This window comes from Callionymus lyra, chromosome 6 (genome assembly GCF_982586985.1).
Source record: "Callionymus lyra chromosome 6, fCalLyr1.hap1.1, whole genome shotgun sequence".
Lineage (NCBI taxonomy): Eukaryota > Metazoa > Chordata > Actinopteri > Syngnathiformes > Callionymidae > Callionymus > Callionymus lyra.
In genome coordinates, this window is record NC_141823.1 from 12,063,954 (window position 1) to 12,091,748 (window position 27,795).

Here is a 27,795-nt window from a genome sequence, read left to right on the forward strand (position 1 = left end):
ATGTGGTCTGTAAATTCTGCAAAACAAGAGTCAAATACTCGAGAATACTACAAATATATCCTTGTCACTACAGCATCACAATATCAATCTGGATGATTTGAATTTATTAACCGTTAATAATCACGAACAAATCAATTTCTAAATCAATTTCAGCAGCATCAGGAGTTGAGAGTCAATCACTGGCTAATGAACTTTTTCTGGAAGACGATGATAATGTAATAATGTGGAGCTGATTGAAACTCACGATCCGTTTCATCTTTAAAGAGTTTTTTAGTTACGTTTCTTAATTAAAGGTCAAATCAATTCACTTGATTCTGTTTTACCATCATGTTGCTCTTTTCTAATCAGACTGAGAAGGAAGCAGAAGTTTTTCCAAGTTGTGTCATTTAAATGATTTACTTTCACAATGAAGCGATATTGACTTGTTAACACCTTCTATTGAATAATGTTGATTCAATTTATGTCTTTTGTTAAAATGTTTTTATATCCGTCTGAGTGTTGACTCGGAGGAAATGAATAAATTGATGTCTTATGTTTATCAGGCATCAGGAGAGGATTTGTTTCATCTTCACACATTTAATGATCACAAAAAATGTAAATGTTTAAAGCTTTATCTTTTAGAATTATGCTGTTTTTTAGAATGCAGTTGATAAAAACAGTTTTTCAAGTTAATGTGGATTAAATTGACCAGTTTAATGTCTGCATTCTATTCACCGAACCCAACTTTAGATTAAAAAAAGGTGAAAAATAAATTCTAAAGAGTTTTGTTTGAAACATTTGTTCACAGGTTTTTATTTGAGATAACTTCACTGGAACGAGTGTCTTTACATGTCAAAAGTCACATGCTAATGTTATTCCAGAGGAAATACCATATTTTTCTAAACACTTTCAGACAGTAATAATCAATATAAAACACAAATGATTTGTTTTTCTTCTTTCTGTGCAGCATAGTCAACGAATGCCTCACGGATCGGTGCTGGGTTTGAGTCCAGTGCATTACAGCGATGGATGTCAAAGGTCAAACGTTTTGGATGAAAAGACATTAGACATTATCCTCATGGCGAGTGTGTGACGCCTCCTCAGAATCAAACTTAAACTCGTCAACGCGTCTATCGATTGAGATGAAATCTCGGGGGGATCCGTGGAGAGTCCAGCACCTGCCTCGCTCCTCCCCCTCCCCTGCTGCACCGCGGCTCATCTCCGGTGCCGCTTAAATAAAGTGCTGGGTCTGGACGTTGGACGTGTTGCTGGTCCAGTGAGGAGAAGAGCAGCAGCTCTGAGGAGGAGAAGTTTGTTCTGCAGAGAGACACGAAATTCAGACAGAAAAATTCCACCCGAAGCAGTGGGAGAGTCGGATGAGGAGAGGGAGGGAATCGGATAGTCGGCGTGGAAGAGTGAGTACGAGCCGTTGATGTTGATTTGGTGTTGATTTGGTGTTGATTTGGTGTTGATTTAGTGTTGATTCTGTGTTCAGACCTGCAGAAGAATCTCTTTTTATCAATGACAGATTCAAATCATCATGATGTGGCCTAAATCGCATTTCTATGGGAGTTTTTGTCCGTCCGTGTGTTTTCTCAGACAAATTCTTGGTCTTTCAAAACCATTTTGTTCCGGACTCTCTTGGCAAGAGTGTTTTTTCCAGCTGGTATCAGTGAAAAGATTATGAAGATAATGATGTATTTAACGTTTTTAAAGTTTAATTGATTGGAATTTTTTTAATGAAAGAACAAAGCTTTTTCTCTTGGTTTGAAAGGTTGTCCCCAATTGTACAAAACACAAATGAGAGAGAGAAAATACGAATACAATTAATATTTTGAATGTTCATTTAAGGATAAAGAATGTGAATTTATCTCAACGCAAACATAAAATGGGTTGAGATTTTTAGTTTTTTATTATTTAAGCACTTGTATGCATCTTAAAATTAAATAAAGAACGAAAGTTTTTGGAACACAAAAGGATAAACCCTGCATGTATTCTAACTGTATACTTCTGACCTGCAAAGAATCAACTGTGTTCAATTATTTGAGATTTTAAACCCAGTTAATTTACTATATTTTAATCATTATCATATTAATTTATTTTACTACATAAATACATGTACAACATTGTTAACACTCAAATGAATTGTTTTAAATTTTATAACAACATTAAAGTCTTATGAACTACTCTTTTTTATACGAGATTAAAGTCGTATAAAATACATTTATTACGAGAATAAAGTCGTATCAAATACATTAAATACGGGATTAAAGTCTTATGAACTACTCTTTTTTTATACGAGATTGAAGTCGTATAAAATACATTTATTACGAGATTAAAAGTCTAAAATACATTTTAGAAATATGTATTTTATGAGGGAAACTGTGATTATTTTCATAAAGTTAATCAAATGTATTGCAGTTTTATAAAAGACTAAATCGTTTTTTTCTTATTTCCGTCGGACAGTGGCTGCTCCAGACCTATTGGACCCTAAAGCTGCCACTCACAACACGAAGCCCCGCCTCTCCTTCTCCACCAAGCCCCACTCACTGTCGCCTCCTAATGGCAGTGAGGTGAATAACACTTTCTTATCATTTCCCTGTCTGTGCTTCGTCACCTTCTGTGGAGGTTCTAGTGAACTGATCTCAGGTGTTTCAGGCTGTTTCCACCGTGATGAAGAGGAAGACAGTGACGGCCATCTTCCTGCTGGTGGTTCTGTACCTGGTGACGGGAGCTGCTGTGTTCAAGGCGCTGGAGCAGCCGCATGAGAGGTGAGACAGAAAGTCTGGTTCTCACCTGCTTTTATTGATAACTAGGATCAAGATTATGTTCGTTTTTTATCTGTTAAATATCCTGCAAGTGTGTGTTAAAATTATTTGACTTTTGTTCTTAAATTAATTAGTTTTTTTTCTTTGATTTTTACTTACATTATTGGATGAACATGTAATAAATTAGGATATATTCGTGGAAACACAAAGTCATGAACATGTTTTTTTATTTTCCAAGTATATTAAAGCTAAACAAACGTGTTATTTTGAAGAAATTGTAGAGAAAAGGTAGAAAATTAAAGGGGCCACATTTTATACAGTGGCTATTGTGAGGGGCCGTCGAGAAAAAAATGATCAAGCAAATGTGATAAAATCCAAAAGAAAAAAGTAATAAAAGAAAATGAAATAAGCTCAAATATAACCTTTTAATTTTAAATATGATATAATATTTTTATATTCACTAATATCTAGTTTCAGGAGCATAAAATAGTCGAGAAATTGACAAAAGCAAAGGAAGAAACGACATGATCTTTTAGACTCGAGCGACAAAAATACAGTCAAAAGATGAAAACAAATGTGAATAATGTAGTAAAATCATTTGAAAACTATCATACCAGGAAATTAAAATTGATTTTAATGTTAAAGTGGAGAAAATATTTGTCAATTCAAACCAGTATAAATCTATAATCCAGCGTCCTTTCAGATTATTTTATATCTTGCAACAATTGATTTTGTCTTTACTTTGTGACTAAACAATTAAACCAAGTTTTTTTCTAATTGATGACAAACACAACTTTATGCAGCACTATTTGTCTGACGACAACAACATGTTATTTTCCCGTCAGTGCTCAACGTCTGGCCATCCTGACCCAGAAACTGGAGTTTCTGACCCGACACTCGTGTGTGAACCAGAGTGAGCTGGAGGAGCTGGTGAAGGTGAGAGTGTGTAGTTGTTTGTGTTGTTGTCGAGCAACCGTTACACGTTTGTAAACCAACACGTCTGGAAAAGCGCTATATAAATACAATTACTTACTTACTTACGTCCGTTCTGGACTTCAGCACCACGGACAGTTCTGACCCGTGGAGCACAAGTTAATAACTTGTGTAGAAACTAAACTCTTCTCAACTCACTGCATCACTTTTCTGGTGGAAGAATGAAACATTTAAGAAGATAAAAGCTGATCTTCTCCACATTAGATTTTCACGTCCTCTTGAAAATAAAAAATAAAAATCTGTTTTCTTCCAGCAAGTGGTGTCTGCCATCCGCTCAGGTGTGAACCCTGCAGAAACACTGACCAATCAGAGCAGCCTGTGGGACCTTAGCTCCGCCTTCTTCTTTGCTGGGACTGTCATCACAACCATTGGTGGGTTAAATCAAGAACACACAAACACACACACACACACACACACACACACACACACACACACACACACACACACACACACACACACACACACACACACACACACACACATACATATAAAGACACACAAACTCACACAAAAACACATGGAAACACACATTTACTCTCACACATGCATATATATATAAACACTCACACACATGTGTATATATACACATAAACGTACACACATGCAAATACATATATACAGCATACACACAAACACAGACACAAACACACACGGATGCACTAACCTGATGCACTCACACATATATACACACCAGCGCGCACACACACACACCCACACAAACATGCACACATGCACACACTTGATGCACACTTTTACATTTATACACACCCTTCACGCATGCACACATATATAGACAAACAAAAACACGCACAGATGCATGAACACACTTGATGCACACACATATTTATCGCACACACATTTATACACACCCGGCACCCATGCATGTACTTGACGCACACACACACATCTATACACGCACATATACACACACACACACATATACACACACACACACATATACATACATATATACACACTCCAGCAGACAAATGTGTACACATACACACACACACAAAGATGACAAAGCCAGTCAAAGAGTGTAAGATTTAATTGATTTGACTTTGAGTAGATTCTTAACATGTTTTAAAAGTATTCAAATCATTCTGGTCCGAGCACTTCTTCTCACTTCATGTTACGTTGAGTATCGACCTGGAGTCTCCTGGACGTCGTCAAGATAATGATGTTAGTCTTATTGCATCACTCGTGACTCCATTCTTCACGTTGATGATTTGTTCTTCATCCGAGAGCATCATCCAGGAAACAAATACTGTGTTCTTGAGGTCAGAGTAAAACTACTACATCATGTCAAAAGTATTTCAGTCAAATGAAGATTTTAATTTTTTTCTAATCATCACTAGATCAACATATAAACTCTTTTCACGTTGTTATTTTGTGGTTATTTCTTGTCCAATGAAATACATTGAAAGAGAAAAGTAACTTTTAAAGTTCTCCCTCCTCACCAGTTTCATGTCTTCTCTCCAGGCTTCGGCAACACGTCTCCTCACACAGAAGGAGGTCGAATCTTCTGCATCGTCTACGCTCTGCTGGGTATTCCTCTGTTTGGGATCCTTCTGGCCGGAGTGGGCGATCAGCTCGGAACCATTTTCGGAAACTTCATCGCCAAAGTGGAGAAGATGTTTATGGTGAGTGTGTTCGGACAACAATGTGTCGACTGTTTAAGTATAAACAAGAGTTGATTGGTTAAATGTGAACACCTGCTCTTCTTCAGGTGCCAGTTTTTGGTAGGTTAAAGTTTTCCTTGACTCACAGGATGTTGTGAAGTTGTGTAGTCACACTTCAGCTCTTATCTTATGTCGTTGGTTCATCATGGGATGAAGAGAATGACTCAGGTTCAATCTCAGCTCCTGGTTTGATTGTGTTGTCCTTGAGCAAGAAACTTATCCCTGAAAGATGAGGATGAAGATAATGATATTGATGATGAGGATGATGATGAGGATGAAGATAATGATATTGATGATGAGGGTGATGATGAGGATGAAGATAATGATAGTGATGATGATGAAGATGAAGATGAAGAAGAGGATGATGAAGATGAAGATGAAGAGGATGACGATGAAGATGATTAAGAGGATAAAAATGAAGATGAAGATGAGGATGAGGATGAGAATGAAGATGAAGAAGATGAAGAAGAGTATGATGAAGATGAAGAGGATGACGATGAAGACGATTAAGATAATTAAGAGGATGAAGATGTAGATGTAGATGATGATGAAGATAAGGATGATGATGGTGATGAAGATGATGATAAGGATGATGATGATAAGGATGATGAAGATGATGATGATGAAGATGATGATGAAGATGATGATAAAGATGATGATGATGATGAAGATGATGATAAGGATGATGAAGATGATGATGATAAGGATGATGAAGATGATGAAGATGATGATAAGGATGATGAAGATGATGATGATAAGGATGATGAAGATGAAGAAGATGATGATGATAAGGATGATGATGATGACGAAGAAGATGATGATAAGGATGATGAAGATGATGATAAGGATGATGATGATAAGGATGATGATGATGAAGATGTAGACGAAGATGAACAGGAGCATGACAGAATGATGATGATAAAAAGTATGTAGATGATGAGGATGATAATAATTACATGTTGACATCTTCATCTTCTCTCTGTCCACCACATGTTTGTGCAGCACTGGACCATCAGTCAGACGAAGATCCGTGTCATCTCCACGCTGCTCTTCGTGCTCTTCGGCTGCGTCTTGTTCGTGGCTCTTCCAGCCGCCATCTTCCAGCACATCGAGGGCTGGTCGGCGCTGGAGTCCATCTACTTCGTGGTCGTCACGCTGACCACCATCGGGTTCGGAGACTTTGTTGCAGGTACACATCGAAGCAGTTGAAAGTGATGGAGTATCACTGATATGAATGAACTAATGGCTTCATTATAAACTGTTACTTCAGAGCCTTCAGAATAGTTTGTTTTAATTTTACATATAAAATGTTGAAACTTGTTTTTGTAAGAAATTAATAATGTTTTTTAAATAATAGAATTTAATAATTTCCATATTTAAGATTGCATTAGTTTTATTTAAGAATTTAATTGATTGATTACTTTTTTTTGATAATTAAATAAAAATAAATCATTTTTTATTTGTTGCCTTTTAAATTCAATATAAAATGGTGGCACTATTACACTAACTGTCTTTTAAGATTATTTAAAAAGCTATGGAAAAATATATATAATTTATTTGTAATAAAACTCAATGTAAAATTAATTTCATTAATTTGAAAAAAAAATGTACAAGTTCTATTATAAAATAAAAACCCAAGCTCTTCAATATACAAATTATTTAATTCAATTATTCCCCCAAGAAAATCAAACCATTAAAAAAAAACATGTCACGCGATCTAAAGAACTTGTGTGTCCAGGTGGGTCTGAGATCCAGTACCTGGACTTCTACAAGCCGGCCGTGTGGTTCTGGATCCTGGTGGGTCTGGCGTACTTCGCTGCCATCCTCAGCATGATCGGAGACTGGTTCAAGGTCATTTCCAAGAAGACCAAAGAGGAGGCAGGTTCTTCTTCTCACTCCCAGTCGCTCTACAAACACTGTTACACAACAGAACCACCAGGACCGTGATCCAATAATCGTGCGTGAGGCTCGCCAGAGCAACACACTGAACGATGTTCTCGTGTGACACTCTAAACATAACAAATGTTGGGAATCATCCTGCAGTAGCTTCACGTCGTGTGTGTGTGTGCGTGTGATGTGTGTGTGTGTGTGTGTGTGTGTGTGTGTGTGTGTGTGTGTGTGTGTGTGTGTGTGTGTGTGTGTGTGTGTGTGTGTGTGTGCGTGTGCGTGTGATGTGTGTGTGATGTGTGTGTGTGATGTCAGTCATCTCATTAGAAATGATTCTGTAGTTTTAATTAAAGTCAGTGAAAGTCTATTAACAGGTCAAACATGGTTATGATGAGAAATAAACTTCCCTGAACGACACGAAGACATCAGCAGCTGCAGCACAAACATTACCTCGTTCAACCCAAATCTGATTTTTACTCAAGTTAATGAGCGGGAAAATGTAAACTTAACAAGTTTTTTCTGGTTTAAAATAATATTGAATGGTTGAATTTATTTAGTTACTTTGGTATTTATTTTTAAATGTTCATTTAAAGTTGAAATATATTTTTAATATTGATTTTTTTTGTATGATGTTTTTTTTTTAAGTTTATTTATTAGGGTTAAATTTAAATTTTGAATAATCGAATAAACAAAATGTATACTACATAAATGTAGAAATTTCAGTAATTAAAAAAAGGCATTGCTTTAAGTAACATTTATGTTGGCACTAATAAACATTACACATTTTTAATAGGTAATTGAAAAGGCTACAAATATTAAATTTAGAATTTTCTTTTTTTAAATTAGAATATTAAACTGCGTGTGTAAGAAAAAAAAAAAAACCCAAACTAAATGTAACCTTTAAAAAAAAAAAACTTTTATAAACAACATTTAAATTAAAAAAGTTTCAATATTGGAAACATTCAATTCAAGCGTTCATTTCTCTGATGTCACTGCTATACTTCTATCGTTTTTAATAATTCTGGTCAGGCATTAAACTCGTGCGTCCTCACAGGTGGGAGAGATCCGAGCTCACGCCGCCGAGTGGACCGCCAACGTCTCCGCCGAGTTCAAGGAGACGAGCAGACGCGTCAGCGTGGAGATCTGCGACAAGTTCCACCGCGCCGCCTCCATCAAACGGAAGCTCTCCTCGGACCTGGGCTTCAGCCTGACGCCTGAACTCAACCTGCCCAGGAGGGCGGCGCCCACCGGCCACGGCGACGATCCAGAACTGATGACCTCGCTGAGCAGGCACGGCGGCTTGTTCGCCCACGGTTTGGACATAGAGAGAGGAGAGCTGTCCATCATAGAGAACCTGAAGTAAACTCGTGTTTTCAATCACCATCTGCAAATAAGACGGTATCCTCTCGTCCTCAGTTATCACCTGGATCTAGCAGGGTTTCATTGTAAGACATGACGGCCGGAGGTTTAATTGCAACACAAACATTTAACAAACGCCGTGAATATGTTCATTGTAAATAAAAAATATATATATATTTTATTTTATACACACTTTATTGAAATATAAACCATAGAATAAATATGATAAATCAATAACACGTCGATAAAAAGTGCTGTTAAATATTAATACAGTATCATTGGGGGGGAAAAGAAAATATTGCGATAAATCTGTGTATCAATATTTTCTCAAACTAATAATGATGTGATTCGTAGAAAACACAACCAATAACAATAGTTTAATGTAAGTTTAAGGTCGACTTTGGTTGTTTTGTTTCTTTAAATCAAGCATTTATCCACTAACAACTTGTCATGTTATTATAATACGTGATGAAAAATGGTTGATGTATCGTGTAACAAGTCATTAGAAATGAAAATGATTTGATTTTAGTGCAGGATGATGAAACCTTTGTAGAGTTCATTCTCTATAGCTTTTTAATAACTAGAAGTTGCTGTGCTTCAACTTATCAACTATAACTACCTCTTCACAGCTGAGGATGCTAACACGAACAGAGTAGGTGGAAATAAACTCAACTAAACTCGTTTAAAGTGTCAAACATTTAATGTAACTTATTTCTACATCTTCTAGTTCGCAGCTCGTCTTTATTCAACTAAGCTATTCATTTTTATCAACCTAAAAACTCCACACAGTCAGTGTGACAATGTTCATCTACACTTCCTGCCACGAGTGATGCTGACGGCAATCACCATGGCAACGCCAGCATTCGGTGCGTCATTTTAAGGCGACACTTGTCAGATTCTACTTCTCTTTCCTCGCCAGACTAGAAGATTCTCAGGTCAGACTCGCTTCTGCTCTTTCTTGTCGTCGCTCTTCACGATTGTTACACAATTGTATACTTTTAGCTGTGCTAAAACTCTCTGAATATGTTTTTATACTCGAACCTTCTGTAACTTTCAACAAATAAAACGTTTATTCTTCCTCTGCTTGTGGTTTCTGGCTAAAAGAGAACGTGTTAAAATGGTGGTTATCTGACCATAAATTATTATACTTTTGTTGTCGATGTATATTCGTATGACATCAATATTTAATCATTAAGGTTCAGATTATTCACTCGAAAAAATAATTAATTTTGAGAAAGTTATTTATGATTTTTAATCAACGACTCCATGCTCGTAACATGAGTTAGCTAATGCTAAGCTAACGTTAGCATGAGCAAAAGTGTTTGTGGCAGATTAAAAAAATATATATAATTTAAAGCGATTTGAAGTCGAGCGACGCCAGTGGACTAAAGTGGTAGTGTTTAGCTCTGTTACAGTGAAAATAAAAACCACACTAAACACCTCAAGTCACGGCATACGAGTCATTCAACTAGTTTTAAGTTGATGTGTCATCACAAGTTATTTTTAGTACAAAAATATTAAGGTACACAAAACTACCCAGAGCTGCTTAAATTAAGTTAAATATTTTTAATTGTTCATCAACGACTGGCTCATGCTAAGCTAACGTTAGCATAAGCAAAAGTGTTTGTGGCAGATAAAAAAAAAAGAATTTAAGGGATATTTGTTATCTTTAAGGGAAGTAAACATCCCATCTCTTACCTTCTCACGCTGGAGGTCAGGTCGTGGGGGCAGCATATAAAATAAGGAGGCGAGAAAGCTTGTCCAGCTTTTACCTGGACGGCCGCTCTTGACCACAGGCTAAGGTCAAAGGTGAATTAAATGAGAGTTCTGTCATTTATCTCAGCTCTTTCATCATAACAGACCGACCCTCCCCGTCAATTTCATACACCCTCACTTGTGAACAATACCTCATGATACTCAAGAATTCTAACCTGAACAGGTAACGTTATTACTCTCATCAAACCAGGCTGTATGTTATGACAATTAAAACAAAAAAAAAGTGGTAACGTGTCTTTGTGTGCGACTGTAACAGAGTCGGGCCGAGCGAGCCAACATGGATGTTCTCTTCTTTGTCTCCGTCCACAAACTTCCTGCCAGCCAGCGACGGCTTTGACAGCTGAATGGATGCAGTCATGCGAGCCGTCTGACCACTTCTCGGACAGACTCGCTCACGAGTGCCAGTCATAACACAACAACATGCTCCAACCATCCCGATCCGCTCCGGACCCAACCGGTTCTGGCACCGGAGCTTCCGCCGTCAGCCGGAGAGATCAGGGTCAGGGTCTGGGACCAGACGTGCAGTGTTGGAAATGTAAACAGTACTTTAGTGGTCCACGGTTGAAGTATATTGTAGACCGTCACGATCCACAAAATCCATGTCTTTTTTTCCTAAAGCTAATGGAAATGAAGGCAACCGCTGTCCGTGACTGATGTAAAGCAGTTGTTGGTCACGTGTGTAGTAAGAAGCTACGATAAAAGAACTGCGGGTCATGTCTGCTCAACATGGAATCATCATCACGTAAAATATTTAAAAAAATATGTATTTGATTGGTTGAAAAAGAAGTTAATTGAGAAACATTTGAGCTTTTAACCATTAAAAGAGTTCCTGACCTTTGACCTTGTGTGGCGACACCATGACATAAAACACAAAGACGGTTCAAGATGTTATAGTTTTATTAAAAACAGGAAATATTTTCAAAGTAGAAGCAAATTAAAATGCAGATAAAAAAGACTTTGTCTACAAGGAACAGAAGCAGAGAGAAGAGAAGGTTTAGCTGCCATTGAAACAGAAGAAGAAGAAGAAGTTTCTAGTGCATCGTAGAATGATTGACAGATAAAAAGGATGTCAGGAGTGATAGTCGTGCTAGTGGTCGTTTCTACTGGACGTGACAGTTGTCTCCCTGCTCCGACTGTTGTTTCACCACCTGGATCTCGCTCTCTTCGCCGGGCGTCTGCAAACATCTCGACCTCCGACCCTTCCTGCCGGAGCCTGACGAGGGGCTCTGAGGGAACGACACCAGAACCCGAGAGTTAGATCAGTTGAAATCCAAGTATGGTTAGAGTCGTATTGAGACATGTTTAATCTCTGTGTAGTTTTTACTTGTGTGCGTGTTCATGTATGTTTGTGTGCAACCATGCATATTTGTGTACAAGTGTGTGTATATGTATATTTGTGTGTGCATGTCAATTTATGCGTTTTTTTGCATGTATGCGTGTGTGTGTACATGCATTTCTGTGTGTGTGACTGAGTTTGTATGCATTTCTGTGTGTGTGTGCATATGTATGTATGTGTGTGTGACTGAGTTTGTATGCATTTCTGTGTGTGTGTGCATATGTATGTATGCGTGTGTGACAGAGTTTGTATGCATTTCTGTGTGTGTGTGTGCATATGTATGTATGTGTGTGTGACTGAGTTTGTATGCATTTCTGTGTGTGTGTGCATATGTATGTATGTGTGTGTGACAGAGTTTGTATGCATTTCTGTGTGTGTGTGCATATGTATGTATGCGTGTGTGACAGAGTTTGTATGCATTTCTGTGTGTGTGTGTGCATATGTATGTATGTGTGTGTGACTGAGTTTGTATGTATTTCTGTGTGTGTGTGCATATGTATGTATGTGTGTGTGACTTTTTTGTATGTATTTCTGTGTGTGTGTGTGCATATGTATGTATGTGTGACTTTTTTGTATGCATGTATGCGTGCGAGAGTGTGTGTACTTGAATATATATGTGCATGTATGCATGTGTGCGCTTGTGTGTGTGTGTGTGTGTGTGTACATATGTATGTCTGTGTGTGTGACTTTATTTGTATGCATGTATGCGTGATATGTGCATGTATGCGTGATATGTGCATGTGTGTGTTCTCACCTCGCTGTCAGCTGGAGAGAAGGTTTGTCTGGAGGTCAGTCGTGGACTACAGCGCCTCACAGTGGTTCTCCTCATGATGAAGGGACTGGCTTCACCCAAAGGAATGTCAGCAAAACCTGTGGTGAAAACAGAAAACTGTGACCAAGAGAAAAAGCAGCAGGTGTAGAGTTCTGGTGGTGACTTGGACACAAACCTCTCTGGACCAGCTCTGGAAGCCCCTCGGGCTTGAAGTCATCCGTCTCCGGCTCGGCTTGAGGTTTGGGGGTGTTGGCTCTAATCTTCTTGGTCAGGTTGTGAAGAGCCTCCTGAGCGCCCTTGTCGCTCACGTCCTTGTGAACTCTCTTCCCCTGAGGAGACTTCTGCGGCGTGGACGGAGTGACGTTCTCGAGGTTCTCTCTGTGTCGGGAGGACCTCCTCGCGGGTCGTCTGGCCTGCTCCAGCCTGAGGGTCAGCGACTCGTTGGCCTCCTCGAGTTTGTGCAGCTGGACCATCACGTTGCAGTATTTGCTCATGCAGTCGTCGGCCTCCTGGCTCTTCTCCTCCAGAAGCTGCTTCAGCTCCACCTGCTCGCTCTCCACCTCGTCCAGCTCCGACTGAAGTTTCTCCAGCTCCTTGGATTTCTCCTCACATTCCTGCTTCTTCAGCTGCAGCATCTCCATCAGTTTTTCCACATCTTCCTGCTTCTTTGCCGCCTCAGTCTTCAGCTGCTTCACCTCCTCACTGCTGGAATCATCTGCTGCCACAAACGAGTCGTGTCACCACAACATCGGTCGACTACACAAAGTTGTGCGTCCTCACCTGAACTCGTCGCCATCAGCAGCTTCTCTTGCTCCAATTGTTTGCAGGTTTTCATCCAGAGGGTCATCTTGCTGAGGGCACCGTCTCGTTCCTTCCCCAGACGAGTGGCGCGAGCCGACAGTTCCGTCACCTGGAGAAGTCAAGGTCACATGATTTAGCCACGTTTACAAACCATATCTCAGTTTTTTTTATGGCTAGATGAAACGAATGAAATCCCACGAGATCCTGGTGATGACTGAGGACGAGAGGATACAGTCGACTCCAGCAGCTTTTAAAGCTGATGTCTGGTCATATTTTGGTTTCAAAACAAATTAAATCAGTTACAACTTCATCAAGAGTCATGTGGTCTGTAAATTCTGCAACACCAGAGTCAAGTACTCGACAATACTACAAATATATCCTTGTTACTACAGTATCACGATATATCGTATCATTACACCTAAACATTACTCTAGTTTTCGCTCACCTGCTGGTTCAGCTCCGTCACAGATGTTCTCTGTTGCTCCAGATCTGCAGAAATCTTCTCCTTCTCCTGGTTCAACTCACTCAGGCAGGACTGAAGCTCCGCTTTCTCAGCATCTAACTTCAGAACTTTGTCTTCACAACAACGCAGCCTCTCGTTCTCTTCTGTCAGCATCTGCCTCTCCTTCTCTAATCCCTCCTTTTCTTCAGCTGCCAAAGCCAGACTGTCCTGCAGGTCTTTTCTCTCTTCTTCCACCGACAGAAGAGCCGACTGCAGCTTTTCTTTCTCCTCCAACAGACAAGAGTTTCTTCCTTCCTTCTGTTGTTTCTCTGCTAGAAGAGTCTCAGCTTCCTCAACCCTCTTCTCCAGGACTTCTCCCTCTTCTTCTCTGACTCTCAGAAGTCTCGTCAAACTGACAATTTCTTCTTTCGAATCCTCGACAGACTTATTCAGGCGGCATCTCTCCTTCTCCGACTCTTCTCCATGAAACGTGAGGAGGTCCATGGAATTCTGAAGACGCAGTTTCTCCTCCTCCAGACCGTTGATCATCGTCTGCAGTCGCTCCTTCTCTCCACCGGCGTCCACCTCTCTTCGTCCTGAGGCTTCCAGCTGAGATCGAAGATCCTGCAGGTGTGTCGCTTGCTGCTCGGCCTCCTCCATCATTCTTTTCTCTTCTCGTCTTCTGTCGCTCTCCGACTCCTCCAACACTCTCTCCAACTCATCCTTTGCCAGCTTCAGCTGCTCCACCTCTCGCTTCTTCTCTTCCACTTCCTGCTCCAGTCGTTCTTTCTCCGACCGCAGGTTGTTTAGAGAGGCCGAGAGCTGCGACATCTTCTCAGACAGTTCTTTCTTCTCCTCCTCCACCTGTGAGGCGATGAGAAGGTGGCAACGTTAAACTATAACAGTTACGTTTGTGATTTCACTTTAATACATGTTCAGTCTTTTCTTTATTTAAAGTGAAAAAGGTTTTGATTGCGTCTTTATCATTAAATCCAAAATCGTTGCTTCAAACATTCTACCTAAAATATTGACCAAACACAAAACAAAAACAACTTCAATTCAACAAAACAGTTTCAATAAATTGTATTTGATTGAAGCAAATATTGTTTGATTGAATAATGAAGAAAAAAACTACCTTCATATATGAATAAATAATATAAAATATTATTATCAAGGAATAATTGCACATGTTTACTTTTTATTCCATCATAGTCTCTTTTTCTTTGCAAATAAACCATTTTAGAGACATTAAATGAAAATGTCATCAACCCTTGATACGTAAAGAAAAGTCACAAAGGAAACGTACCTTTTCTCGTTCCTCCTCGAGCTCGTTCTTCGCCGTTTCAGTCTTGACAAAACACGACAACAACCGTTAGTATTTGGTGAAAGAGGATTAAACACCACAGTATTCATTCAAACACACAGACATGGAGGAACAATGACACGAACCTGCAGAAATGCGTCCTCCAGTTCTTGCTCTGCGTCCTCCTTCTCTCGCTCCAGAGCACTGATGCGATCTTGCAGAGAATCAGACTTTATCTGGGCAGCTACGAAAACATTTAAACGTCGTTAAAACCAAAGTTGATTTCACTTCATTTGAATACTTCATTAAAGACTAGTTTGTCAAATACTTTTAAATTCCAGTAGGGTGATTGATTACTAATCATTCGACAGGTGTAGCACGGCTTATAACTGTCCTTAAAACAAGGAGAATCTCCAAATATGAGCTCTGACCTTTGAGCAGCTCTCCCATCTTCTTCTTCTTCCTCTCGTCAGACTCGATGCGGACCTGAAGCTTCTCGATGCCGCTTCTCATCTGCCGAACTTCGTCCTGCGTGGAGTTGAGACGCGAAGCGATCTCTCCTTTCTCCAGCAGCGACGACTCCAGAGACTGAGACAGACGACTCACTTCTCCCTGCAGAGACTTAGGAGGGAAACGAACACGGTGGACGTAAACAATGTGCAGAAGAACAAACAAAGAGCTTCATTGAAACACACCTGGATCTTGCCGACCATCGACTCTGTGCTTTGGCTCGAGGAGGTGTTGTCTTCCTTGATCTGGTCCATCTGGCCGATCAGCTGATCTTTCTCGGTGCTCTGCTGAGAGATGGTCTGCTCCAGGGTGTTGATCTGCTCCACCAGCTTCACAGAGAAAAACAATCTATTGGATCACTTGAAATTTGAGTTAATTTAAAACAAATAAAGGAGAAATAATGTCAAATTGTGGGACCATCTGCATATCATAATATGGACCTCTAAACCAGGGGTGGGCAAACTCGGTCCTCAAGGGCCGCAGGGTGTGAAGGTTTTTGTTCCAACCGATCGAGTATGCACATTTTAACCAATGAGGTTTCAGCTGAAACAAGCAACACCAGACTGACAATCAACTGATTACACTCCTTAGACACCTGATTGGTCAAAATGTGTCCTCTTGATCGGTTGGAACGAAAACCCGCACACCCTGCGGCCCTTGAGGACCGAGTTTGCCCACCCCTGCTCTAAACACTAAATACATTTCCTTAATTCAATCATCAGAGTTCCACTCGTACCTGCTGCCTCTCGGTCTTTAGATTCAACGTGTTGCTCTGCAGGGACTCGTACTCCTTCCTGCCTGCTCGTATGTCCTCCTCCAGGATGGAAATGAGTTCTCTGGTGTCGGAGTTGCTCTTCTCTAGAGCTCGCACCTTCTCCCTGAAGTGTCCCAGAGACTTGTCCAGATCGTCTCGCTCCTCTGTGCAGGAAACCAGTTCAGTTCTCAGCTGAGACGTCTGGAGAGAAGGAGGAAGACATGTTTTTTAATGTAGAATATGTAAATGAAGCATGTTCACATTAACAACAAAAATATGCATGTATATACAATGTAGAGTACTATATGAAAAGTCAGTACGCTGTGACACAAGATGTTTCCATATATATGACCTAATGAATCACAGAAACAGAAAACAAGAAATAAGAGTATTAAATCATATATAAAACTCATGCGTGGTTCGCCAGAAAGTTTTCTCAAAATCTAAGTATATTAATGTTTACAGATGCCAGCGACTAAGATAAGAAACAAACATTGTGAATGACAAAAACTATGATTAAAACAGGAACTTGTTTGAGGCTAAATGTATCTTAATTATCTTGATAGTTTGACACCCTGTTCTTAGTGATGGTGTCAGGGCTCATCATACAGAGTGGACAGTTTCAGAATGAATAAGTGAATCCCTCTACCAATCATGGCTTCTATCGTAAAATATCTTAAATTATAAAAGGTACTTTCAGAAGCCTAAGAATTACTACAAAATAATGCCTCAGATGTAGAGGTGAAGAGGTCCTCACTTCTCTCTCCTCAGACAGGTGGAAATAAAATGGATGGATGTGAACAAATGTACAGACGGCTCTATAATGAGCACAGAATCGAAGGCAGAATATTTGGAAAGAGTTTAAAGTTCACCAGATTACACACCACATCAATAAAACCGTTTACCTCAGTGGTGAGTGAGTCGATCTGCTGCTCCAGAGCAGAACATGTTCTTCTCCGAGCCTCCATCTCCTCCTTTAGACCGGTCCTCTCCTCCTGCAGGGTCTCCAGTTCTCCCTCCATGCCCAGGATGTGTTGCTCCAGGTTTGCCTTCTCTGAGCGAACTCTCCTCAGCTCGCTCTCCTGCTGCAGGTACTTCTCATCCCAGCCACCTGCAGGAGAACAAAAAAGAAACAATACATTTACTCACAATACTCAGAACAGCAGTTAAAGGAAAAATCTCTGAACAAGTTTTTACCTTTAGTCATTTCTAGCCCTTCCATCATCTCCAATACATCTGCCAGCTGACATTTATTCGTCTGTAGCTGGAGAGTTAAAGATTCCCTTTCCTCTGACTGACGAGAAAACTAAGAAGAAAGTATCAGAAAAAAAGTAAGCATAAAAATGTTGTGGTTAAAAAAAAGACTTAATGAAAAGACCTGATCATCCAGCTTTTTCTTCTCCTCCAAAGAACGGCTTAATTTCTCAGACACGCAACGTTTGTCATCCTCTGCTGCTGCCAGTTTCTGTTCCAGGTTTTGCACTTGAACTTGGAGGTCAGAGGTCAACTCTTTCCTCAGTTCAAGTTCAGAGCTCAATAGGTCAAACTCGGAGTGCATTTCTAGCATGTCCCGTTCTTTCTCGTGTCCAGGTTTGTTGTGGACATTCTCTCTCGGTTGGACTTGAGAAGGGGAAAGAAGCTCGGAGGGTTCAGGAACAGCATCGGTGATATCATCGGGACTCTGAAGGAAACAATTTTAATTTTAAGTTTAGTTGAAAGAAATTGGCTACAAAAGAGATGATCTCTTCAAACACAAAACATATTCTACCTGGTCCAGAGTTTGTGTTTGCTCCTCTCCACTCGACTTAACTTCTCCAGTACAAGGATCAGATGCTTCACAGCTCACCGGCAACTCATATTCAGTGATGAAGTCCTTCTCAGAGTCACTATGTGGATTCACAAGAAAGATTACGGGGGGGCAATCGATGGAATCTTTTCACCATCATTGATAAATGTACCTGAAACTCTCCTGTTCAGAACTTTCGCTGAGAGTAGATGAATTAAAACATTCTGTGTTGTGCTTTACATCAGTAGCATCTTCAGTGCCTGTAAACAAACACACAAAATAAAAAAAATCCCCAGATAACATTTGAACATTCTGTCACTCACAAACTTCTTCTTCATCGACCTCCTCGTGGTTGGAGCTCAGGACGTGTGTTTGAGTTTCCTGCTGCTGCGTGAGCTCTTGGATCAGCTTGTGCTGCTGGTCCAACTGCAGCAGCAATGAATTGTTCTGATGTTGGAAAACTTTCATCTCCTGCTGCAAACTCGACATTTCCTGGTGAAGTTTGTTCTGCTCGGCTGCAAAGTTCTGGCTCCTGCAGTGGCAGAAGACACACTGATCAGATTCATCATATCGTTATATTGTTATTTAATTCATTATTTCATTTGTATATTTTAATATATGCACTGTATGTTTAATCGTTTTCTTCTGTGTTCCTCACTGTAGGAGAAAAAAGGATTATCCTTTAAAAACAATGTCAGGCTATATTTTTACCGTTCTTCGTGTTCCTCCTCTCCTCTTCTGCACGTCACCTCCAGATGCTCCGTCAGTCTCTGTTGCTCCTCCTGTGAGCGCTTGTTTTCTTCTCTGAGTGAAGTCACCTCTTCTTCGCGTCTCTCCTGCAGATGCTTTTGCTCCTCTGTCATGTGATCTAAACTAGCCTGCAGTTTCATCTTCTCCTCCTCCAGCTGATTGTTCTCAATCTCCACTTCAAGCTTTTCTTGGGAAACTCTGTTCAAGTCAGAAATCAACTTATCCTTCTGTGGAATCATTTCACCGAGTGTGGTTTCGAGTTGTTGTTTCTCAGCGTTCAACAATTTAAGACCAACATCTAGATGCTCCTTCTCCTCCTCCAGACGACTCAGAGTTGCTTGAGCTTCTGTTAACTGGTCGAAATGTATGTTTGCCTGCTGGTTATCTTCCACCAGCTGATTAATCCTGACCTGCAGAAGCTTGTTCTCTTCATCGAGCTTTCCCAGACTTTCTTCAAGCTCCTTCCTACTCTGATTAAAACCTAAGCAGTTTGTTTTCAACTGCTCTTTCTCCTCCTCTAACTGATTTATGTTTGCCTTGAGCTGATTGTTCTCTTCGTCCAGCCTCCTCACACTGTCTTCCAAGTCTTTCTTGCTCAGATTTATCTGCATGCATTCAGCTTCTATCTCAGCTTTGTGTCCCAATAACTCAGTTAGTTTTCCCTCAAGTTGTTTTATCTCCTCCTGCAGCTTCACCAGCCTTTCCTCCGACTCTTTCTGACTCTGCTTCAGCTCCAGGCAGTTTGTTTCCATAACTTGTTTGTCCTCCACCAGCTGTTTCATGCTACTCTGCAGAACTGTATTTTCTTCTTCTAACCTGTTCACATCAGTTTCTTTGTCCTTCATGTTCAGATGGAAGACTGTCTCTAGTTTGTTCTTCTCTTCTTCGGCCAGGCTCAGTTTGGACTCCAGCGCCAGGACTTTGTCCTCCAGCTCGACTCTTTTGAGAGCGTCTTCTTCCAGTTTGCTTATTTCACAGCTTCTCTCAGAAATCTCCTCTTGGGCTGTTAGGTACTGAGACTCGAGGAAAGAGTTCTGTGACTGGACCTCTTCTAGACGGGCTTCTAAGACAGACACCTAAACAACATTTTTTTTGTCAGTATATATTCAACATAAATAAAACCAGATGATTAGTGAGTGAGTAAATTTCACAATTAGAAGAATATTTTTAAAATAAAATGGTCACCTGCGCTTTCCCCTCTTCCAGATGCGCCTCGAGCGTCTGGATCGTTTCCTTGAGTTCCTCGATCTGACTGTCAAACGTGTTGATGACGGACTCGTTGTCCTCCATGTCCATCTGAAGGATCTCTAGCTGCACCTGCACACAGAAGGAGAAACATGACACCAACAATCACACATCATGAATGTGAGAAGCTGTTCAAACCTTGACTTTGTTCATGGCTGCAACTTTCTCTTTGAGTCCGTCTGATGTCTTGACATGCTCAGCTTCTTCTTTGTTGAGCTTCTCCTTTAGACTCTTAATGGTTTGGTCTCGCTCCTCAAGGCCTTGTGAGGCTGCAGATATAGTCGTCTTCATGGTCTTGAATTCCTCTCTGAGAGAATTGGATTCAGCTTTGGAGGTCTTCAGCCTCTTCTCCGCAGATTCAAGTTTCTCTCTCAGACGCTTTTCTTTGTTGAGGAAACTTTCTTTCTCTTCAGTGTGCTGCTTCATCCCCCCCATCAGCTCAGAGACTTTAGTCTCAAGAGCTGATATCTGGTTTGTTTTCTCAGCCACTCTGATCTCCAACTTGGCCTTGAGTTCAACAGCCGATGTGTGACTTTTCTCAAGAGAATCGAAAGAATTCTTCAGATCTGTCCATGATTTGTTGAGCTCATCAAGCTTGTTCTTCAACACAGGAAGCTCTTCTGCAGCTTCTTTGCTCGATGCTGCCTCGATCTTCAGGGATGAAATCTGCTCCAGAAGATTTCCGACCTTCTCGTCGTGAGCATGTGCCGAGATCTAGAACGAAAGAGCTTTGGTTAAACACATGTGCAAAGAATAAAATCAGGATTGTCTGGACAGGTTTTACCTCAACTCCTTTCTCCAGCTCCTGAACAATATTTCCAAGCTCAGCAATTTTCTTTTCAAGGGACAGAGTCTGAGTCTCTTTTTCTTCAAGCTTGAGATTAAGATCTTTCACTTTCTCTTCTGCTCTTGTCAGCTCCTCTGTCTGTCTCTCGAATTTCCTTTTTTGCTCCTCTCCATTTTCACTTAATGACTTAAGTTGCCTCTTCAGCTCTGCTCCCAGCTGCTCCTGAACCTTCAGCATCTGCTCCATGGAACCACACTGAGATCGAGAGAAGAACTGGGGATTAAAACACTTGTCGAAGACTAAGAAGATAGATTGTAGAAAGATTCACAAATATTAGTTTGGGTAATGGTCACTTATAATAACAATATTTTATTTTATTTTAACAAACTCAAATAGTGTTTATAGTTTTGTATGGAAACCAGTTGAGTGCAAAAAAAACCTCTCATTATAAAAAATGCAAATAATTAATCCAAGATTTTACAAGGACTGAAAAAAATGAAAGCGATATGTCATAGATTTTGACAAAAAGTACAACTGCGATCTATACTTGTTTCTATCTTAACATTTTGTTCTGTCTGTATTATTGTAAGTTTGCCTGTGAAACTCACAAGATACCTTTTTCTTAAACATAAGCACCTTTATTTTTTTAATTATTCAAACAAATCCAATGATAAAAGTTGGATGAACTCACCCGATCTTTGCTGAGACGCAGTTCTTCTTGCATCTCCTCCAGACGTAGCTGGACTTGCTCGGTCTCCTCTGTCTTTGCTGCAACGCTCTCCTCAAACTTCTTCTCAAGAGCAGTTTTCTCCTCCACAAGCCTTAGACACAGTCAAGACAGTTTAGAAAAGCTCACAATAGTTTACGGCATGTAATTAAGTACACGATTATTAAGAAGATACTGTATACGATACCTGATCTTTTGATCTTCATGCTCTTCAGATATCCGAGATAAACTCTCTCTCAGCTGCTGTATTTCAGCTTGACCCAGTTCCAGCAGCTGGTCTTTGGAGCGGAACAGGTCACAATCGGCCTGATGCTCATCGTGGAGCTGAGTGATCGTCCCCTCGGCCTGCTCTACTCGAGCTTGTTCGCTTCTCAGCCGAGACTCAAGATCCTTCACCTGAATTTGATAATGTTGATTAAAATATCATCAAACATCTGGTCGTACTAGTAATGATTCAGATTTCTGCTGAAGATCACCTGTTTTTCCAGCTGTTTCACTTGCACGCCAACATTGTCCAGCTCTTTCGAGTGTTTATCCTCCATCTCTGTGCACTTGGACTGCAGCTCCTTGTAGTGATCTTCTCTTTCAACCAACTCTGTGCTCTTCTGCAGAAGTTCTCCCTTCAGAGAGTCGATGTGAGTGGACAGCCCGACTTTCTCCTCCTCAACACTCCTGATCTGATTCTGTCATCACAAGTTCAGACAAATCTTAGTATTTGGAGGTAAATAAACAACTACAAACAGGACTAGAATAAAGGGACAAGGAGTTTGAGGTTAATCATCTTCAAATAGCTGGAATAGTTGGTAATACACAATAAATTGTGGACTTTTGTTACCTTAACTTCTTCGTTGGCATCATTTAACGAGCGAACAGACTTTTCCAAGTTGTTCATCTTCTCATTCAGCTCGTGCTGCACAGCCTCAGTTTCATTAATCAGACTCTCCTTCTCTTTCTTCCACTCCAGCAGAGACTGATGCTCTTGTTTCACTGCCAGACACTCGCTCTGACTCGCCGCAAGATTATTTATCAGATCTTTGTTTTCCGTCTCTCTGGCCGTCAACTTGCTGGTCAAACGTTCGGCCTCTTGCTTCTGCTTCTCCAGGTCTTTTTGGGCTCTAATGCAGGCAAAGAGAAGATTTAGCAACTACTTAAGCTAATTAGAATGGTTTACATTTGCAAGCAACGATAAATATGATCTGGTTCACCTTTCATTTTTAGATTCCGTGTCCGAAAGTGTCTTTTTCAAGTTTACTAAATCCAGAGAAGAAGCCTGCGTCTGATGCTCCATTTTCGTCTGGAGTTTCTTCATTTCCTCCAGCTGCTGCTCTGACTTGGCTTTTGAAACAAACAAAATGAGTCATTTAGTGAGAAAGAAAAGTAACTACAGCATCTGAAAATCTCAACGAAGCATTCACAGTAAATTAAATGATTTCAGTCTGATGAATTATGCATACAAGTGTGACTTGATGATGAGATGGACAGAGAAAATCAAACACTGGATCAAGGAGAAGTAAAAAAACAAAAAAAAATAGTTATTGTTTAAAACTATTTAAGAAAACTAATGCTAACTAGGCGCAGCAGAATGGCTGCAGTGGTGCTTGGTTTTGTTTTTAGATTGCTTATTTTGTGTATTTAAAAATGTTTAAATTCTGTACTGACACCACAAGAAAATGATGCATTTACATCACTGACAAAAGTTTCTTATTCTGAAATATTTCATGTAGAATTTCTTTTTGAAGGCAGGATTTATTTAGAGGTGTAAGAAAATATTGTTATACTTTCACAACATATATAAACTATATCGATATTCAACAGCTCCTTATTGATTTTTTTTTAATTGACATGCAAATATTCGCTTTATTTTGCTTGTTTTTCCTCGTAGATCTACTTATCAGTCTTGTGAAATATAACCATAGAGTCCTCTGATTGTATTGAGTCAACTGATGATAAGCATGTAACAACATTGAGTGTTTGATAAAATAAAGTTAGTTCTGTTTTTCGGCAATTTCATTCTTTAAAGAAACCCAGTATATGTTTGTTATTCCAGCATGGTTATACATCTCAATACATCGTATCATTGTCCCATATTGTAACATGCATTGTATCAGATTCTCTCCGATACACATCTTCCAGACTCATTGACGTTGTTATTGTTCTACCTTTCAGGTCCTCCACCAGGCCCTGGCTGCGTTTCAGATTCTGGTCTAAGCTTTTCTTCTCTTCCTCCAGCTGTGACAGACGTCTGTTGCTTTGGTCCAGCTGCACAGCTGTGCTGTTCTTTTCCCGCTGCAGCTCCTGCGGTTACAAGATCGGGTGCAGCATGTTTAGTCTCCTCTCTACACCAAAGTACCATCTCATGATCACACTTGTGACACTCGCCTCCATCTTCTTTCGCAGGTCCTGCTCTTTAGCCTGAATGGCTTGATGACCCTGCTCTGACCGGAGCAGCTTTTGCTTCTGCTCCTCCATCTCTCTCCCCATCTGGCTCTTCTGGGAATTTGCCTGAAGACGTAAGAGAAGAGATTGTAAGTGATGAGACTTGTGGGTTCTGAGTCAGATCCCAATCACCTTCTCCATCTCAGCTTGCAGGACGTTGAAGTCTTTCTTGGACTGCTGGATTTCTTGAGAAAACTTGTTCTTTGTCTGGTTGAGCTGCTGGTCCAAAGTCTTGCTGGAGTTCTGTAGCTGGGCGAGCTCCTACACAAAGTACAAAAAGTCCGATTTAAGACGATTTGATGAATTTCACTTCCATCTAGATTTTTCTAACCTTCTGACTGTCTCGCTCCTGGTCCTTCAGTTTCTGCTCCAGGGTTCGTCTGCAACTCTCGGCGTTATGTCTCTGGCAGCTCATCTCTTCTGAGACTTGTTTCAGCTTCTGCTCCAGAGTCATATACTGCACAGAGAAAGTAAACTATCAGCTATGTAATCTAAAGTTGAGGCAAATACTTAACAAAATAATATGTGACACCTTGCTCTCCAGCTGCTGATGTCGGTCTGAGGCTTGACTCAGCTCCTGGGTTTTCTTAGACAAATCTCTGTCACGCTCTGCCAGGTCTTTGCGTGTCTGGTTCAGCTGGGTCTGGAGTTCCAGCAGTTTTCCCGACTGAGAGCGCAGTTCCTTCTCTTGACCAGACAGACTTCTCTCCAGCTCTGATGTACGGCTTTTCAGCTCTGGTCGACAAAATAAATCAACGACCAAGTTAAACACAATTTAAATCACAATTAGTGAACATTTTAGAATGTCAGAGTTAAAGTAAGAGTTGCATTATAATTATCAATCATCAATATTCCACCTTGGTTGAGGGTCTTGAGTTGCTCCATCTGCTGGGATGACCCGGCAGCAGGACTCTGGATGACCACGGAGGAGCTCATTCGATGACTGGTTTTGATGGGGGTCTCCTCGTGGGCCTCCCATAGGGACGCTGCTCGTCTCTTCAGAGGGGTGTCCATAGAGGAGATGTCTTGTGAGTGGCGTGTGTTCGCCTGACCCTGCTGTTGCCATGGAAATATGGAGGATCCAGCCTGACGGGCACCAATGTCCTTGTGGCTCACACTGGCTGTAGACTGGTTCAGTAGCTGGACGTGAAATGAACAGGACGAAAATAATTAACGTCATCCATTTTTTTTTTCCCGTTTGAAGATTTACATTTTCGCTAATTAACAAGTCATTAAACTGTGTGAGGATTCCACTGATACATCATTTTATTTTATCTAGTTAATTAAACCACCAGAATAGTGGGAAATTGTTAGCACAGGTATATTTTGGGTGATTGCATGCCAAGTAAAATATTTGTTAAAGCTTAATTTACTAGTGAACAATATACTTACTTTGACCTGAAGGACCTTAAGCTCAGCCTCAAGCCGTTTTCTGTCCTCCACCTCTTGCTTATATTTCTCCTGAAGATCTTCAAGTCGGTTATCTAAACACAACAATAATTTACACACCAGGAAAAAAGCAGTGAGTGTGAAACAATAGAACAAATCAACCAAAGACAAAGGATGAATGTATTTTTTTAAAGTCATACCCGTCTGTCTGTAAGCAGGAACTGGTGTAGCAAAGGTCTTCTGTGGAGTTGTGAGGGTTTGAATGTCCAGCGATGAGGAAGAGGACAATCCAGCAGGTTGGGAACGAGTTGGTTCATTTTTGAATCTGAGAATATAAGAACAACATAATGACATTTTGATCTGCCTAAAAACATTGAACTTGGACTTTTTGAAACGATGAATACTTCTTAAGCTCCTGCTCCAAACGTTCAATGGTTTTCTTGCAGGAGTTGAGCTGGCCCTCCAGGTAGCTCACCTACATTCGAGGGGAAACGAAATTAAGTTAAAAACAAAAACCTGACGACCTTTGTTTTTAAATGGGGAGAACCGAAAACCGAACTAGTGAAACTAACCTGCTGCTCTTTGACGCCCAAATCATGAAACACCTTTTGACGGGCTTTCTCTACAGAGTCACATGATTCCAGTAGAGACTGATTCTCTCTTTTCAGGACAGAAACCTCACTGCGCTCACTGTCCACCTGTTTACCAAAGTTTAAAGTCATAAGCATTCATATTTTAAATACTATTTCGAGTAACAACTGATTACAAACCTTTTGTTTCTGTTTCTGCAGAGCAGCTTCTAAAGAATCCAACTGAAACTGTTTTTGACTTCTTTCCTTCTTCAGTTTGTCCAGATGTCCCTCCATCTCTTGGATCTTGAGAAGGGCTTTGGCGGGGAGGCCATCCTTCCACTCCTCCACAGCCCAACTCATGGTGACCTACCTGACTGATGCAGCAAAAGATCTGTTACGTTAACCATTTGGGGAAATTTTAATGTTGTCTCTGAAAATATTGATACACTTAAATATTTCAATAATTGTCCCCCAATACTGCATCAGTTTCGACAGCACTTTATCAATTCATTATTAACAACTAACATGCCAATATTTACTTTTTTCTTTTTATTATTTATGAGTTGCTTTTTTGCAGCATACATTACGTCCTTGTAGCTCTAGTAACAATAAATCCCATGACATCCCAGCAAAGACTGAGGACAGGAGGATACAGCCAGCTGCTTTAACATTGTGTGTTTCTTTTTCTGCAATTTAATTATTAAAAGAAACTCAATATATGCTCATTTCTATAGTATTGCAATACATTGTATGGTTGCTCCTGTGTCATGACGCAAATCGTAATGGCATATTCTTGCAAATACACACCATTACTACCACATGAAGTAAAAGGGTGTATGACATGTACTTTATCTTCAATCATATGTCACAATATATGGAGTGAAAACACTTTCAAACCACAGGCCAGGATATGTATATATACAAAGACATTAAAAAACACAAATGATAATGGTTTGTTTTGACAATTAACCTTTTTGAATATTTCAGTCAAACTATTGAAATGGATTCCAAAATAATCTTATATAAATAGAATAGCAGGTTAATGCCAATGTATAGTTTATTTATTATTTATATACAGGTATATGTATGGACACAATAACAGTATATATTTAATGGAAATTGTTCAAGACATAGAAGTATCATAAAAGCAACGAATGACGTCACGGATCACTTGTTTGAGCTGGATAGCTAAGAGCAGTTAGCAATTTTAGCTATTAGCATCAGATAGAACTTTATCTGATATTTATGTTTCCTAATATAATGCTTGTTATCGAAACACATCGATATGTATTTTAATGTAACAAAGCTAGTTTAATCGTCGCAGATCCTTTTATTTCTCGTGTAGTTCATAGACTTTAACAACTGCGCGGATAAATTACATTAAAAAAATAGGAGTTTAGATACATTATATCGTTCCTTTGACACATGCGAACGCGTTTGAGCTGATACGATATTTTAGCTAAAAAATGGAAGTATTTTTAAAAGTGTTATAAGTTTACTCACTTTGGCGCGAGGCTTCTGATCCCCTGACAACAAAAAATTCAAACTGAGCTCGCAAACCGCAAACTCCTTTGCTCGACGACGATTGGCTTCCGTGCGTCACGTGATTAAAAAGGTCGTGTGATTGGTCAATTTTTAAAGAGTAATTATGGCGTCACTCTGGGACGTAAATATCGTTGAAAAGCTTTTTTTGACATTTTCTTTTCTTTGTATTGTAACAATTATTGTGTACTGGGAGTTA

General features: G+C 40.0%; 2 protein-coding genes across 3 annotated transcripts; one reads left to right on the forward strand and one right to left on the reverse strand.

Annotated features, from left to right (window-relative positions):
- Positions 1–1,269: 1,269 nt before the first annotated feature.
- kcnk2a (potassium channel, subfamily K, member 2a) lies at positions 1,270–9,071 on the forward strand. The gene is made up of 9 exons (XM_087793635.1): positions 1,270–1,394; positions 2,446–2,552; positions 2,638–2,750; positions 3,593–3,683; positions 3,994–4,111; positions 5,223–5,383; positions 6,425–6,611; positions 7,161–7,300; positions 8,364–9,071. Coding segments are annotated over exons 1-9 (1,227 nt in total). The 5' UTR covers positions 1,270–1,393; the 3' UTR covers positions 8,673–9,071.
- Positions 9,072–11,323: 2,252 nt separating this feature from the next.
- cenpf (centromere protein F) lies at positions 11,324–27,605 on the reverse strand. 2 transcript variants are annotated; one of them, XM_087793634.1, is made up of 37 exons: positions 27,558–27,605; positions 26,253–26,428; positions 26,055–26,180; positions 25,887–25,957; positions 25,683–25,807; positions 25,486–25,577; positions 24,951–25,233; positions 24,626–24,828; positions 24,425–24,550; positions 24,226–24,354; positions 24,037–24,159; positions 23,817–23,952; positions 22,863–22,992; positions 22,493–22,772; positions 22,134–22,340; positions 21,845–22,053; positions 21,622–21,751; positions 20,928–21,185; positions 20,282–20,857; positions 20,084–20,215; positions 18,860–19,974; positions 18,472–18,680; positions 18,321–18,408; positions 18,131–18,248; positions 17,741–18,043; positions 17,560–17,668; positions 17,268–17,473; positions 16,345–16,563; positions 15,794–15,937; positions 15,530–15,719; positions 15,245–15,342; positions 15,102–15,143; positions 13,799–14,659; positions 13,333–13,462; positions 12,728–13,267; positions 12,535–12,650; positions 11,324–11,670 (listed from the first exon to the last, which is right to left on the reverse strand). In XM_087793634.1, exons 2-37 carry the CDS (start codon positions 26,412–26,414, stop codon positions 11,545–11,547), a joined length of 8,112 nt encoding a protein of 2,703 aa, XP_087649760.1. In that variant the 5' UTR covers positions 26,415–26,428; positions 27,558–27,605; the 3' UTR covers positions 11,324–11,544. The 2 variants fall into 2 exon arrangements, with proteins under 2 accessions (XP_087649760.1, XP_087649759.1); XM_087793633.1 differs by having other exon boundaries at positions 12,728–13,270.
- Between the last annotated feature and the right edge of the window lie 190 nt (positions 27,606–27,795).